Source organism: Charadrius vociferus, unplaced genomic scaffold (assembly GCF_000708025.1).
Source record: "Charadrius vociferus isolate BGI_N301 unplaced genomic scaffold, ASM70802v2 scaffold262, whole genome shotgun sequence".
In the NCBI taxonomy this organism is placed as follows: domain Eukaryota; kingdom Metazoa; phylum Chordata; class Aves; order Charadriiformes; family Charadriidae; genus Charadrius; species Charadrius vociferus.
The window spans coordinates 3,848,358-3,863,261 of NW_009647218.1; the positions used below are offsets into that span (position 1 = coordinate 3,848,358).

General features: G+C 37.1%; 1 protein-coding gene across 1 annotated transcript in view; it reads right to left on the reverse strand.

Moving 5' to 3' along the window:
• The window catches only part of AHR (aryl hydrocarbon receptor), a 56,702-nt gene that overhangs the window by 6,134 nt on the left and 35,664 nt on the right, over positions 1-14,904 (reverse strand). Inside the window, 7 exon segments of the mRNA XM_009879566.1 lie at positions 3-70; positions 877-1,018; positions 2,694-2,803; positions 4,498-4,700; positions 5,580-5,710; positions 10,742-10,865; positions 11,992-12,081. Of these exon segments, the coding sequence (XP_009877868.1) occupies positions 3-70; positions 877-1,018; positions 2,694-2,803; positions 4,498-4,700; positions 5,580-5,710; positions 10,742-10,865; positions 11,992-12,081 (868 nt within the window).

Consider the following 14,904-nt stretch of genomic DNA (forward strand, 5'->3'; position numbering starts at 1 on the left):
CTCACCAGTGGCAAACATGAAGGGCAACTTCATGTTACGCTTCCGTAGATGTTCTGCCCCTTCTTCATCTCTGAAAATAAATCATATATATAGCATAATACTGCAGTACAAAACAGTTACTGTAATTATTTTGTCCCCTGGCATTAATATTAAAAAAAAAAAGAACTATTCTATTTGTAGGCATTTTTCAAATTCCCTGCTATTCCAGCTCAACTTGGTTGAGTTAAATCAAGAGACAGATTATGAAATAAGGAGCTTATGACTGTAATACCACCTTTACATATTACATTTGTAATTAAATCTAGATAGCATACATCATTTTCTGTGCATTATGAGCTCAAATGAAAATAAGTGGACTTTGTTTGCATTATGTTTTTCTTGGCATAGCAAGTAAATGAATACTTCAATACTGAAATATCCCTTTTTCTCCATTTTACAGACTCCTTAGCAAAAGCCTGTATAATAATGCTGAATTCCATATTATGTAGAATTTAGTTCAGCACCATAAAGGACTTAATTTCTTTATGTTATCTGTTGTTTCTTTTACACAACTGCAGTTGGATTTCATAATTTTTGCTAATAGGGATACTGAACTAAAAATAGGTTGTACGGAGTAACTTGGTGCTTGTACCACTGTTCTTATTCTTCATATGAAATCAAAATGTCTAAAGTTTTACATATAAAGGACTATGCCACATAAGTACTGAAAGATCAGAATTATTTTCAATGCTTGTTCACAAACTGAAAGAGCTTTTCTTTTTGGAGTTCAGGATTTAAAGGGGGGTTATTTAAAAATAAAGACTTCCTTTGTGAATACAAACAAGCTCAAAATTTTTCAGTTTTTCAAGTATACTGCTTTATGTGGTGATGACTTACGTAAGAGGCCTTTGCGTAGCAATGATGTAATCCGGTCTTCCATTTTTGTACACAAGACGTGCATTTGCCTGTACCCAGGCCCATCGATTTTCTTTGGTTAGAAGCCTAAATACAGTCATTCCACTCTCACCGGTCTTCATCACTAGAGTTAAAGAGTGAGCATACAGTTTACTGTCCAGTGAACAAAAATGGGATAATCTGGCATGTCATGAAAGTAATCCCATTTGTAGAGCAATTTTACAAATCTCATGTTCTGAGTCACTAATTTCTGTATGGCACTAATGTATTCCTAGTGAAACAGGATGATTGATCGCTTTAAGATGTACTTTAATTTACCGGTAAAATAAAAGCCAAAACTGCAAGTAATTGTAAGATATCCACTACAGAATGGCAACATCCTATATAGGTCCATTATTTCATACAATCATAGAATGGTTTAGGTTGGAAAGGACCTTGAAGATCATCGAGTTCCAACCCCCCTGCCATGGGCAGGGACACCTCCCACTAGACCAGGTTGCCCAAGGCCACGTCCAGCCTGGCCTTGAACACCTCCAGGGATGGGGCCTCAACAACCTCTCTGGGCAACCTGTTCCAGAGAAGTTGTTATTTCTGCAAGAACAGAAATTAATAAATACTAGAACATGTAAATGGCAAAAGCCTAAGTGTCTTTTACATCTGAAAAGTGACTATTACTTAAGAAATTAGAAAACTCATTAGCTCTGAATCCAATTCGTTCACATTTTGACTAGTTATTGCAGAGGTACTTCAAAAGCCATTATTTTTCAGTCTCACTAGCAATGCTTGATAAACATACTACGCTTTTGTTGTACATTGCTGAAAACACTCCATTTCTAGACAGAAAAATTAAATACAAAAATATTAAGGAACTTTAAGAATCCTAATAAAAATAATCTTTGCTATAAGACTTCTTTTCTATCTTAGCATCAGAAATGGAGCAAAATCAGTTTTAAGACAAAGTTTCAAACCAAAATTTCAAACCAAAGTTTCACCCCAATCTATTCTGGAACTACTTTCTTTCTTATTCCTTAACAAAAAACCCCACTGATAGGCAACTGTGACTGAACTATACCTGAAACAGAAAACCTGCTTAATGCAGCCTGAGAACTAACCTACTGAGAGGGATTATTTTATTGTAAATAAGGGGACAAAAGAAATTAGTAGAAAAGAGAAATTAGTAGAAAAGAAGCACCACCAAAATATCCTGAAGATGTTTCTGTAATTTGCAAAGACAAATATGTTACAGCTAACAAAAAAGTAAAGAAAGAAATGCGCTGAATATTTACATATTAGATAGCTGATACTTATTTCCTCAGCTCAAAACATGATACTTCTCTCCTTAAGTTGTTACTTAAACCAAACCAAGCTGCCAAGAATCAAACCCAGAAACCTATAGGACACTAGCATGCTAAATTACAGATTAATTTCTGTTAAAAATCTTACACTGATATCAAAAGAAAATGCTTTCTTTAACTTCGTAACAAGAAAGCTATCTTTGAAACAGTCCCTTTGCCCAAAGGAAGTTGTAGAAATAGCAGAAGTTGGGTTGAGCAGAGAATGAAGCAAGAAGAGTAAGATGTGACAGAAATTGGAATATATAACCTAAAATGGTCTAGATAGGGATATTAAATATTTCTTCACCCAGTGTAAGTTTTTATAGAGAGGGAAAGATCACATGAAATGAATAGTGTTTTGTTAACGACCACTTTTTTTTTTTGAAGAGTACTTCATAGTATTTTTGCAGTATGAATATAATCCATGCTTTGATTTTTCAGCCTTTCTTAGGGAATGAAGCTTACTTCGGACGTGATTTTCAGCACAATAAAGCATATCAGCTGCATGAACAAACTGGTATCCTGTTCCTCTCATACACAGCTCTGCTTCGGTGTATCCCAGGACGATTTTTCCTCTGGAAAGTAAAACCAAAAAATTGCAACACTGCTGATGAACCAACTCACAGAACGAATGCCAAGCAAGTTAATTATGGCTAGAACATTTCAGACGTAAATGCTAACTACATTTTTTTGCAATATCAATTGTATGCGGAAGCATGACCGTTCTAATAAAAAAATACAGTCAACAAATTATAAAATTTTTACTAGTCCCCCCAAGTTGCCTTCAGTGACTAGAACGAGGTTCACAAAATTCTTAGATCATTAAAAAAAGATGGGCATTTCTACAGTCCAGCTAGACTCTTAATTCCATACTTTTGAACTTATTTATAGCAGGCAGCTCCCATTTGTTGCAATGAAAGACACTGTTTGCCTCACCCTATTTCATAGCATTTACCTCTAAGTGCTTGCATGTAGAATTAAGTAGGGTCTTAACTTTAGTTATCTAAAACTTCTTGCCTAAATTAGTATTTTTGGTAGCTTAAAATTCAAAACAGGGCATATGTCAGAACTATGCTTTTTGCTTTGAGTGGTTTGAGTACCCTGTGTTTGCATTTAAGCTTTCCCTTTCTAAGATATGCCTCAGAGGAGGAGTGGCAATAGAGTCATGTTTGACTCTAGTAGATAAAATTAGAGTACTTTACTAGAGGTCAGGGAGATGAAGAACTTAACAGCCTTTGTGTGAGCACTATGAAATACAGGATAGAATGAAATAGTTAAAGAGACCGAAACAGGATTTGGAACAAAGAAATGGAGATCCAAAAATAGAGCGGGAAAAAAATATGAAAAAGTAGTGATGGGGAACAATATATGCAAAAACGTAAATCGTGACAAAAATTGAAGGTTTCAAGTGAAGCATTAGGGGAAAAAAAAAATCAGACGAAAGAAAAGCCTGTGTTAACATTTTGTTAACATTTCCTCATATCAGTTTACAGAACCCAAGAAAAACATTTTGGTTTATCAGTAGACAGAATAGTAAGTAATTTCACTCTACGTTATTTTATAAATAGGCATGGAAATCCACAAGATATTCCACCGAACATGAATCTGAAAGCTGAAAGCGTTATCAGTCAAAAACAGGAGGGAGGGGAAGGAGGTCAGAGGCCTTTTTTGATAAAGAAGCATCTTAATGGGCTTCTTGCCATGTTGATGCATAGTTACATTATGTTCATCTAGTAATGCAATAGTGTTTCCAGTTTTTATATAAGGAAAATAATGGTTTGGAAATGGGTAAAAGTCATAGTATAAAAAAGGATTTCATTTGTTTATTTTGAAGTAAATAACATTTCCATTGTATTTTACATCTATTTGAACTGAAGGACAAAATACGCATGTAGAACAAAATGAAACACTTGTTCTATCAGTTCTAAAACCAAATTTCAACCAGATTTAAACATTAAACTTTTCTTCTTCCCTAATTCATTAGTATTTTGTCTTTTGGGTTTTTCTTTTGTTTGTTTTGGTTTGGTTTTTTTTTGGGGGGGGAGATGTGTGGTTTGGTTTTTTAATGACTGTGAGTCAAAAAGCAACATGCCCTTTCAAAGTAGTACACTGTGACAATCCCATTTCTCCTTTTTCTCTTTCAGCAGGGCTGAAGAAAAAAATCCTAACAGTTCCTAAACAACCATCAGTATTGACTGAAACAGCTTTATACTGAAACTTGTCTCATCAGCAAATAAGTAGAGCATTATGCAGAATAATTTATACCTACTTTGCGTCACAGCCAGTAGGTGTGAAATCCAGTTTGTGTTTCGTTCTGAAGATGAAGTTTTTGGTTCGTATCTCAAGGATAGATGGTGGCTGCAGGGGAGTAGCTACTGCAAACAGAGCAAGCTGAGGAGACAAAGTAGCACCATCCTTCCCTTTCTTGTTTTGTCCATGGAGAAACTTTAATCGTCCTTGAAAATTCATGGCCTTAGGATGAGGAAAAAAGTAATTGTTATACGTTGGAGATATCTAAGAGTAAGATATTTCTGTTATGATGTAAAATGTGGATTTATTTTTTTTTAAGACCCTTCAGATTCAAGCTTTGTAGCACAGCATACACAGAAGTTAGCTAACAAGTACAGAATACTGTTGTTATACCCCTGAGCACTTCACTTTGAGATCTACTAATAAACTCACTTGAAAAAGAACTAATAGGAAGGTTGTTTTGTAAAAGAAACAAACCTAGACATGTAATAGCAAATGCAAATTGGATCTTCTAATACTCTGATGAACATGGCACTATAAGTATATACAACTAACATAACATTGCACTTCTGTCAGTCTTTAGTATAAAGTATGCAAATATGTACAACTGCAAAATCATATATAAACAATCCTATTTGTAAGAAGTCACCCACAGGGTGATAAACCCGTATTTCTTTTAAAATCTACAGCATTGGCAAACAAATAAATGTATCAAAAAGAGCAAACACAGACATTCCCAAGTAAGGGAAAACTATGGTTCTGTTAGTTATTATGGCTTATTACATCTCAAAATACCCAACAGAAAATAATCTTTGTAATGCTTTTTTATCTGCAAATGACACAATACTTTACAAAAGCAGATGCTTATTCGCATTTCACTGAGGAAACTGAGCCATGAGAAATGAAAGAACTTGCGCCTGGTTGTAACAACGTGTTGAAGGGGACACATTTAGTATCACTAACTGAAACATACTGGTTCAAGCAGCTCAGATCTCTATGGAGACTTAACAAATAAAGTGAGTTGCTGTACATATTGTAAGGGTAATTCAGATTTCGAACTTGCAAGCATGTGTGGAAATTTTTACATAACTCCATACTCACCAGGAACCCAGATGAATTATCCAGGAGGCATCGTAACCTGCAGATGAAATTCCTTTCCATAAAGGAAGAGTTCTCTGGAGGAAGTTGGTCTGGGTTATAATAGGTTGCTGGCTGTGAAAAGCCATTATCTCCTACAGGAAAGGATTATTTATAACGATTATTTTTAGAAGAACACCTAGTGAAGGCTATCTATAACAAATCATTTTCCGTCTCATAAACAAAGCCTTAGGTCATGACCTGAGCAAGAACAATGTAAACTGGAAACATCCTCACAACCTATACTGATTATAACACTAAGTGAAGTATCAGTTCTTCTGATGGGATTACGTTGTACAGGCTATGGTATTTGAAAACTGCATGCAATTTAAAGTGGTGGGTTTCGGTGTTTTGGTTTGGTTGTGTTTTGTTTTTTTTTTTTTAATTTATTCATTATGTTTGTAAGCAATCTAGATTCTGATCAGTTGTAGAGAGCAGAGTTCTCAGCAGAGAGCACACCCACATTTCTGCAATGGCAGCATCTGCGAAAGGCATAGTAACTAGAGGAACTGAGTATTCGAAAGTTCAGTAGATTGTATCAAACCCTGAAACTGTTACTTTCCAGACAGCCAGGTGAAAGCCCTAGCAAAAAATAAAAAGAAGCATCTTTAGGGAACCACCACAATACATCAATGTGAGTACTTTCTCTAATGGATGCGAAAAAACCCTACCAAATAGTGAAAATGCATCTGGTCTGTCTTGATCAAAAAAACACCATAGTTACCTCTCCAGAGGAACCTGGAGCACTTGTGTTTTGTAGGTTTTGTTTGCTTGTTTATTTAAAAAAAAAAAGACTCAAAAACATGACTCACAACTGGAATAACAACACAATATTCTTCTGCCACGTCAGGACAAGTATTTGCTGCTAAGTGGCATTTAGAAAACAGACTTAAACATTTGGAAGATAAAGTAAAAACAGAAGGTAAATCAATAAACTTCTGATAGAATACATATGTTCTGCATGAGACTACATATATAGAGATACCAGAGCATGTCTACTCACAGCAAATTTAGCAAAGTGATCTTGTTTGTAATACATACAAAAAAAAAAAAAGATCACAAACTGGTCATTCTCTTGGAATTCACACACACAGAAAATGAAGAAAAAACAGTGTAAAATGCTATTTTAGAGTGTTAAGTATTTTGTAATTTAAAAAACAGTCCATATACCCTGAGGGAACTGATTGCTGTGTAGAGACAAAAGAACACAGATTTGAAGAAAGAACCCATATTGATCTTCCAGACTTGGAGATGACGTCAGGGAGAGCATGTCACTTAATCACACACCACATTACGCTCTCTGGAACATAATTCTGTCTCTTGGACAGCTGGAAAAACTTACAGATAGGCTAGGTGGGTTTTACAATGGTGAATCAAACCCAAAGGAAAACAAATCAACAGTAAAAGCCAGTCCAATTTAATCTCCTATTAATTCAAGGGATTGAACTGGAGTCAAACGAGGTTGCTGATGCTTCACTAAGAGGCCTTGCAACCTAAGGCCATATAAATCCAAGAAGCATGCTGAGTAATCCATCTTTTCAGATAAAATCAGGAGATACTTTTGTTTTCTTAAAAGAACTGCTATGCAAGGACAATTTTTGCTGAACAAACTTCAAGGTATGGAGAAAAAGAAAAAGGCCCTTATCTGATAGTGTGTATGAAAAGGGATAATCTGAAATGACAGTCATCTGCAGAACTGTGTATCGGCCAAAGCCACCACTATGAGCTGATCCCACAGGTACAGAAACTCAGACGCTTCTGGTCCAGGATAGTTACCACTTAACTTTGATATTAGAAAATAACGAATTCCCACAGATATGGTTCTTAACAGACACAAGCAAACTTAATTCCTACTGCTGCAGATGATTTTTTTTTCTTAATTGCCTAATTGCTGGTGAGAATTTTCAATGCTTCTGAGGCAGGGCTTCTCCAAGAGGTGCCGAAATGGGTTAGATGCTTTCTGAAAAAGTAATGATTATGAAGAAAGGGCAAAGAAAGAGATTGCAAATCCCAACTCATCATGCCGACTCTGACATCCTTGAGAATCCCTGCATATACATTACTCAAGGTCTCCTCAAAAAGATTAATACACTGCCTATATAAACATTTGTGTTTCACAAGTTTCAGCACCAAGGAAGCCACTAAAATACTTTTTTTCCCAAGCAATCCCAATATTTGTGTTCCTTTTCTATTGCCACAACTTTATTCCTGTAAGACCAGCTACTACTGAGAAAGATGCCAGCTTGTGAGGCCGAAAGAAAATTGGTACCAACAGTTGGCTATTGTCAGAAGACCTGACTGGAAGAGCCGCTGGCCAGGCAGGAGTGTAGTTTTGGGTGCATTAAAGTCCCTGTGTGTGTTCAGCCGATTCTTTCACGGAGATTAATGACACTATGGACAACTTCTTGGTGTGGGGTGTAGGGGGGCACTTGACTCGTCAGTAGCAGGCTCCTCGAAGGGCTCTGATTAAGTCCTCCAACTCAGATAAATCTTCTGGCTGAGGAGTGCCTACCGAGTGTAACCCGGTAATAAGCAGTGCAAGGCTTTCTGCTGGCATTCTTGGCACTGGCAGGCATGCCCTTCAGCATCTCTGCCACAGGAGCATCTCAGTGTTATTCTTCTGGTAAATACAGAGCATTTGAATGCAGGTGCTTTTGAATGCAGGTATCTTATTTGGGTTCTCTCAAGTGTCTGTCAACTTCCCTAGTAAAACAGGCCATTCCCAAGAGCAAACAAAGCTTTAGTGGAAGAAGCAACACAGTCTCACTCATAAGAGCAGGGGAACAGAACTCAAAGCAGGAGAGAATGGACTTCAAGCCCAAACCTCCTACGTTTGTGAAAGGGATACTGCTGCACTTTCCCAGGCAGACAGGAGGCAGAGAGGTTTTAGTGCTAGGATCTTGGAGAAATGACTCACTGTAAGAAGGCAAAGAATGATACAGAGTGTTTGCAATCCCCGGAGAAAAACTACCAGTTAACACTACAGGGGGTAGAACCCTTATCCCTCCTGAAGCTCACACCAGATTTCATCAACACCATGGAGCGATGTAAAAAACATGCAGTGCATTAAGTCCTTTTCTTTCTCTTTGAGCTCAAGACCATACATGGTTCCACAGCAAGCAAACTTTAAAACATAACCCAGATTTAAGGCCCCAAAGCAGATATTTGGGACTGAAAAAAATCAGAATTTTGCAAACTTCTCTGGGAACATGACAGGACTGGGAGGAGTGGCTGGGAAGCTGGGAAACAGCTGAGGAAGAAACCAGTGGTCTAGGGGTGCAGAAGAGTATTGAGAGAGAAACAACCAGTCCAGGCTTACTGAAGCAGAGTAAGTTCCCAGAAACAGACTGGAATCTGTGGTTAAGCCTGAGCACAATAATATGTACATATATAAATATCTACATAATTTAATCAATTTCCTTTTTAATACATTCAGATAGCATTAACAAAAATGGAGGGGGACCCTTATGATCACAGCTTTATCCGTTGTTATAAATCTCAATTCAGTTTAAAAATCCTCAGTGTCCAAATATTTTATGCTACTTGAGGCCCAAAAATAATTAGCAGCTTTTAGTAAGCTAGGAACACAAGATATAAAACAAACGATTGTTTGCAATCCTGCTCAGCACTTCCCATCATTCAGTCAAATCTGATGCCAAGTCAAACTGGCATCGTACTTTTCACACACAACCTTTTGCAAATTCATACGCACTTGCTTAAGCGCTACAGAACACCATTTCACCCTAAAGCAAACAGTAAGGCACCACATAAAAAGCTGGTTTCTGAGTGCCAGCAGCTGTTTGCTATACCAAATTGCAATATTAACTAGTTCTGTAGCATGTTTTCCATTGGATTGTGTAGATTGATCCACAGATGATATAACAATGTTGACCACTAAATGCAAAGCTGAAATATACTGAGCTGTGAGTCAAACAAGTAAATAACATTTGCTGTTTTTATATTTCTCTATCAAATTATGGCATTTCCATACTATAAAATATTAAATGGGAAACTAAAATCAAGTTGCTTTATGAATAAGAGATTTATTAAAAAATAATATGGAATATTTCTGGATTAAAAAAATTTATCTAGAACCAGGTAACTTAGAGTAACATAGAACTTTACCTACGCGTTTTAACAATTGTTGTGCAAAATGGAGCATTACAGTTGTCTCAGCACATTTGTTATCAAGCCAGCATATGCTTCCCATATTACACGTAACTATCTGTACCAACACATCCCTGGACTGATATGTAAGCAACGTGTTTCTCAATATAGCAGGTCACTTAAGCATCAGTCAATAACATGTGACAATCTGATGCTCTAACAAGCATACTACTTGGTCTTAAAGGATCATCTATTTAATCTTTTATTCCTCGTTCACTTTTACTCCCAAGGGAAGTAGTGGTCTGTGTGGCAGCCTCCACATAACAGTGACAGATGTGGAAGAGTAAAACTCTTCCACAACCAAGAATGCACTATTCCATATATTAACACTGTAACTAGCACGTTCTTAGTCATGGAATGGACCTACCAGCCTGAAGAGCTTAAAGAAGCTATGGTATACACAATTGTCCGCTGGCCTTCCTAAGCTAATAAATTTGGGGTTATGATCTGTAACCAGGAGTAGCAGATATAAAAGAGAGATCATTACTTCAGAGAAATCACTTTCTCGTTCAAACAGTGATTAAAGATGAGACGTATAATTGAGGGCGAACACAAAAAAATCAAACTTCCTCATTTTTTGCGTGACCAAAAGAAACTGTCCACTTCTGACTGCCCTGTTTGCAACACAAACGTGTGGGATTACCTGCTTTGCTATTTACCACAGGACTACTGATCAGACATGCGAGACATTCAGTCATTTATGCTCCAAATTAAAGTCTTCCAATTTAAAGCAAAATTAGTATTTTAATGGTGCTGCGCTAAGAATAGCAGTGCTTATTTAAAGTGCAAAAAATAGTAATTTCCACTGTTCGTTAAACATATCCATAAAATTCAAATAGGTATTAAAGATGTTATTCCTTCCTTTGTTCATGTAAAAGAATCTAAACTTTTTTACATACACAAATTAAAAAAACCCAACTAATCAGACAGGCAAACACATCAGTCGGCTGTATTCTCACCTTGTACACTTGGTCCAGAATCTGCAGACTGGGCAGGATTTAATGCCCAGTGTAGCTGTCGTTGAAACTCAGGTCTGTCTTCTGTGTGAATCAATTCAAACACACTCTGGTGTATAATATCAGACTACGTACAAAAAGGAAAAAGGTGGGAATAAGAAACTTATACGACAATATGATATAACCTGTCTGGTTGACAACACTGCTACAAATACAGCAAAATCCATTTTGCTTGGGCATAAAAACATGCATTTGCATACACGTGGCAAAGCTTCACGAAACAATTTTTAGCAGCACAGAGAAGAATACAGTCACACCCAGTCTTAAAGTTAAGACTTCACTTCTATATCATATACTTGATTAATTGGCATTACTATACAAATTTTATGCCAAATTTGTTTTCCAAGCTTTTTTCTTCATTCCCCAACAACACCGAAAGAATCTGTAACCCCAGGAATAACAATGTTTTGTTTGGAATACTTTCTTTTACACAAACATTTCCCAGTCTCTTATCAGTTAGCTGAAATTGCAGACCACTCAGAGTTTCCCTCTATTTTTAGACAGCAACTGAATCTATCATCATCTAGTACCCAAAGATATAAATCGGTAACTAAAACTAAGCTTCTGTCATCTTAACAAACTAATCCCAGGAGTTCTCTAAGGAAGGCAACGTGGGCCCACTGGGTCTTGGTCTTTACTACCTTGCTACCTGGCTTGCAAGCCCAAGAAAGTTAACCATATGTGATCTGCACCATAAAATGTAAATAACAAATGATCGTTTTGAAATAAATAAGTAAACAAATAAATACAAGCAAGAGAACACTAAAATTCTAAAAATACTAAAATCACTCGGTTGATACTTAAAACCCCAATGCATATGGAATTAATTTTGTATGAAAGGTTTCTATTAAAATAATGACCTTCCCATTGAATTATGTCTCACTCGGCATCATAAACTGAGTAACACCACAGTATAAATTTCAAACAGTTGTTCCAGTAAAGACTAATTAAGTGTGAAAATTTCCTATCTTGCCTAACGCAGCTTTGGAAATTATATTCCTGTTGTGCTTGGCCTGAGGTCCTTTTTCAGCTATGTAAGCTGATAGAAAAGTAATATGGTTTCAAAGTAATCCAACTGAAAGTACCTAATTGAGATTCTTATTATACAAAATATCAGACCCTAAATATGAACAGTGAGGCCCTCTGAAATAAAGCAAAACCCCTGCAAAAATTAGACGAAAAAATAAACTTACTTGTTGGAACCCCAAGTAGTCTTGGATAGTAGAAGAGACGTAAAAAACCAAAGCATCGGCCGTAACAACTAATACAAAACCATTCAATGCCTGGGGAGGAAACACACCAATCTGTCAGCTTCAGAGACAAAATTCCAGATAATTATTGTGGCTGTAAGTCTACCTATACTCTAGTATCCCAATAAAATGCGAAGCATGCAAAAACATATCATTATCTAAGACCATAAACAGAAGGATTCTTCATTGCACCTCTCTACAGTATAGTGACACAATGAAGAAAACTGCATCTAATAAAAAAAAAAAAAAGTTCCTTTGGAAAATTCAGGGAAGAAGCCAAAGCCTGTTGATGACTTTTAATTGCTCTTGATTGTAGGAGCTGAGGGACAGCAGTATGAACAACTGACTATAAGTTTATCTAGTATCAACCATAGCTCACAATGCTTGTGTGGCTCAAGCCTTCAGTACACCCAGCCGCTTGCAGTGCAAACGGGAGCCATGTCACAAACCCATTCCCCAAATCTTTTCTATTCATAGCACAGACGGGCGTAAGTGGACAGGAAATCAAGTGATCAAGATCCCCTATATAGTCCAAGAAAACATTTTATGGCTTACTTAAAATAGAAGACCTCTGCACAAGCCGACTGTTGCAAGTAAACAATGTTTTTGAAGAGATTTCCCCCTTCGTGAAGCAGCAGACTAAGTGGCTCCTTACTCAAAGTCACGCAAAGGGCATTTATCTGAACTCCCAATCAATATGGTTCATGGCAATTGTTGTGATAGCAAACAGTACATTTGTGACTTGGCAGCTCATCTGAAAGGTGCTGATTTACTTCTATGGATTTCAGTCAAGATTTAACAAAAGGCTGTCTCAAGGGACCGGACTAAGTATATTGTGCCACTTAATTTCCTCAGCTGCATTCAGTCAAATTTGGCCAGCGTACACAAACCACATTTTTTAAAACTCTATGATGTAAAACTATTGTAACATAGAAAATGTAAAGTAAGTGAAGAATATCTTATATCTTACTATAACAACATAATAATATATTTTAATTATAAACCAGCATCATTCTTGCACAAACATTAACTCCCACAGCCCCACACTATGGTAACTACCTTAGTCACTTTTCCATATTTTGCAGAGATATGGTTTTACTATTACTTGTTCTTTTACTAATAGTCTAATTAAGTCAAGTTAAATATGTGATCCAATGACTAGTCTTTAAATGCTGTGAACCACTCCTATTTAACGTGGAGACATTTCTTAATCTATTCTCGTAAACGGTTGTGCCCTCTATAAAAACTCCTTATATAGGTTTCATAGAATCATAGAACGGTTTAGGTTGGAAAGGACCTTGAAGATCATCGAGTTCCAACCCCCCTAGTGTTCCAACCCTAGTGGGAGGGATACCTCCCACTAGACCAGGTTGCCCAAGGCCACGTCCAGCCTGGCCTTGAACTCCTCCAGGGATGGGGCCTCAACACCCTCTCTGGGCAACCTGTGCCAGTGCCTTACAACCCTCAAAGTGAAAAACTTCTTCCTAATGTTTAATCTAAACCGGCCCTCTTCTAGTTTAAAGCCATTCCCCTTCATCCTATCGCTACATGCCCTAGTCCTTCCCCAGTGCTCCTGTAGGCCCCCTTTAGGTACGGGAAGGCCGCAATAATATCTCCACAGAGCCTCCTCGTCTCCAGGCTGAAGAGCCTCAACTCTCTCAGCCTCTCCTCATAGGAGAAGTGCTCCAGCCCTTGCATCACCCTTGTGGCTCTCCTCTGGACACGCTCCAGCAGGTCCATGTCTTTCTCATGTTGAGGACTCCAGAGCTGGACGCAGTACTCCAGGTGGGGTCTCACGAGAGTGGAGTAGAGGGGCAGAATCACCTCCCTTGACCTGCTGGCCACACTTCTTTTGATGCAGCCCAGGATATGGTTGGCAAAGTTTAGTGAACTTCACCTGAATACATGATGAGCTAAAAAAAATTAATAATAATCCGAAATTGAGTAGCACAGACAATCCAAGAAATCTTGAGTAGTTACATAGAATCCTTGGTTTTGATGAAGTTCACAGTAATTCCAAGGGAGCAGAATGCCGCAATGGCAGGTGCTCGTGTCCTCTGCTGACCTGTTCTGCAGGGCATTTCACCTCAAGTGACTGATATAAAAAGCCTGCAAGCTGCACAGCATCTAATTCTGGCCCACATGTTAAAATTGGTTATTCTGCTCCGTTTCATACGAAGCTATGTACAGCTCTTGTATCTGGAATTCAATCACATTTTACAGTGGCTCTGGTACGCAGTTCATCTTTAAATGGAATTGTTACAGAAGGCATCTGATTTCTGCAGTAAGCCAAATGTTCTGTAAAATTTTTTTTACCCAAAAAACGTTTTACCCCCAAAAAAGATTTTTTGCCCCAAAATCTAATGCAACAAATTACTGGAAGTTCCTTAAAACATGCAGGTATCCAGGACATACAAATAAATAGGACATCAGTTCTGATGGAAGGTTTGGAAAAACGCAATCCTAAAATAATTATCTTTAAAGGCATAATGAAATTTCTCAGTGAGTTTATTATTCTGGAGCATTGGAGATAATATATGTGCTTCTAAAAAATACTCTTAATTTTCCTAATACAAAGGCAATTCCAAAACTGTTCATTACTGGTGAGAATTAAACAGATGTTTTAAAAATTTCTGGGAGGTCATCATTTGACTTGCACATCATACAATAAACTGCTTAGACTTTAATAGGTTATGTATCTAAAATAAGAATTTTAAATAATTTAAATAATTTTAAAGGAGATATAGCTTAATTTTAATGAAGGCACATCTATGTATTTGATCTCTACTTCCACAATATATTGAATTGGTAAACGGTTTTTATGTTGGAAATTAAAGACATGATTTTCTGTTTGTC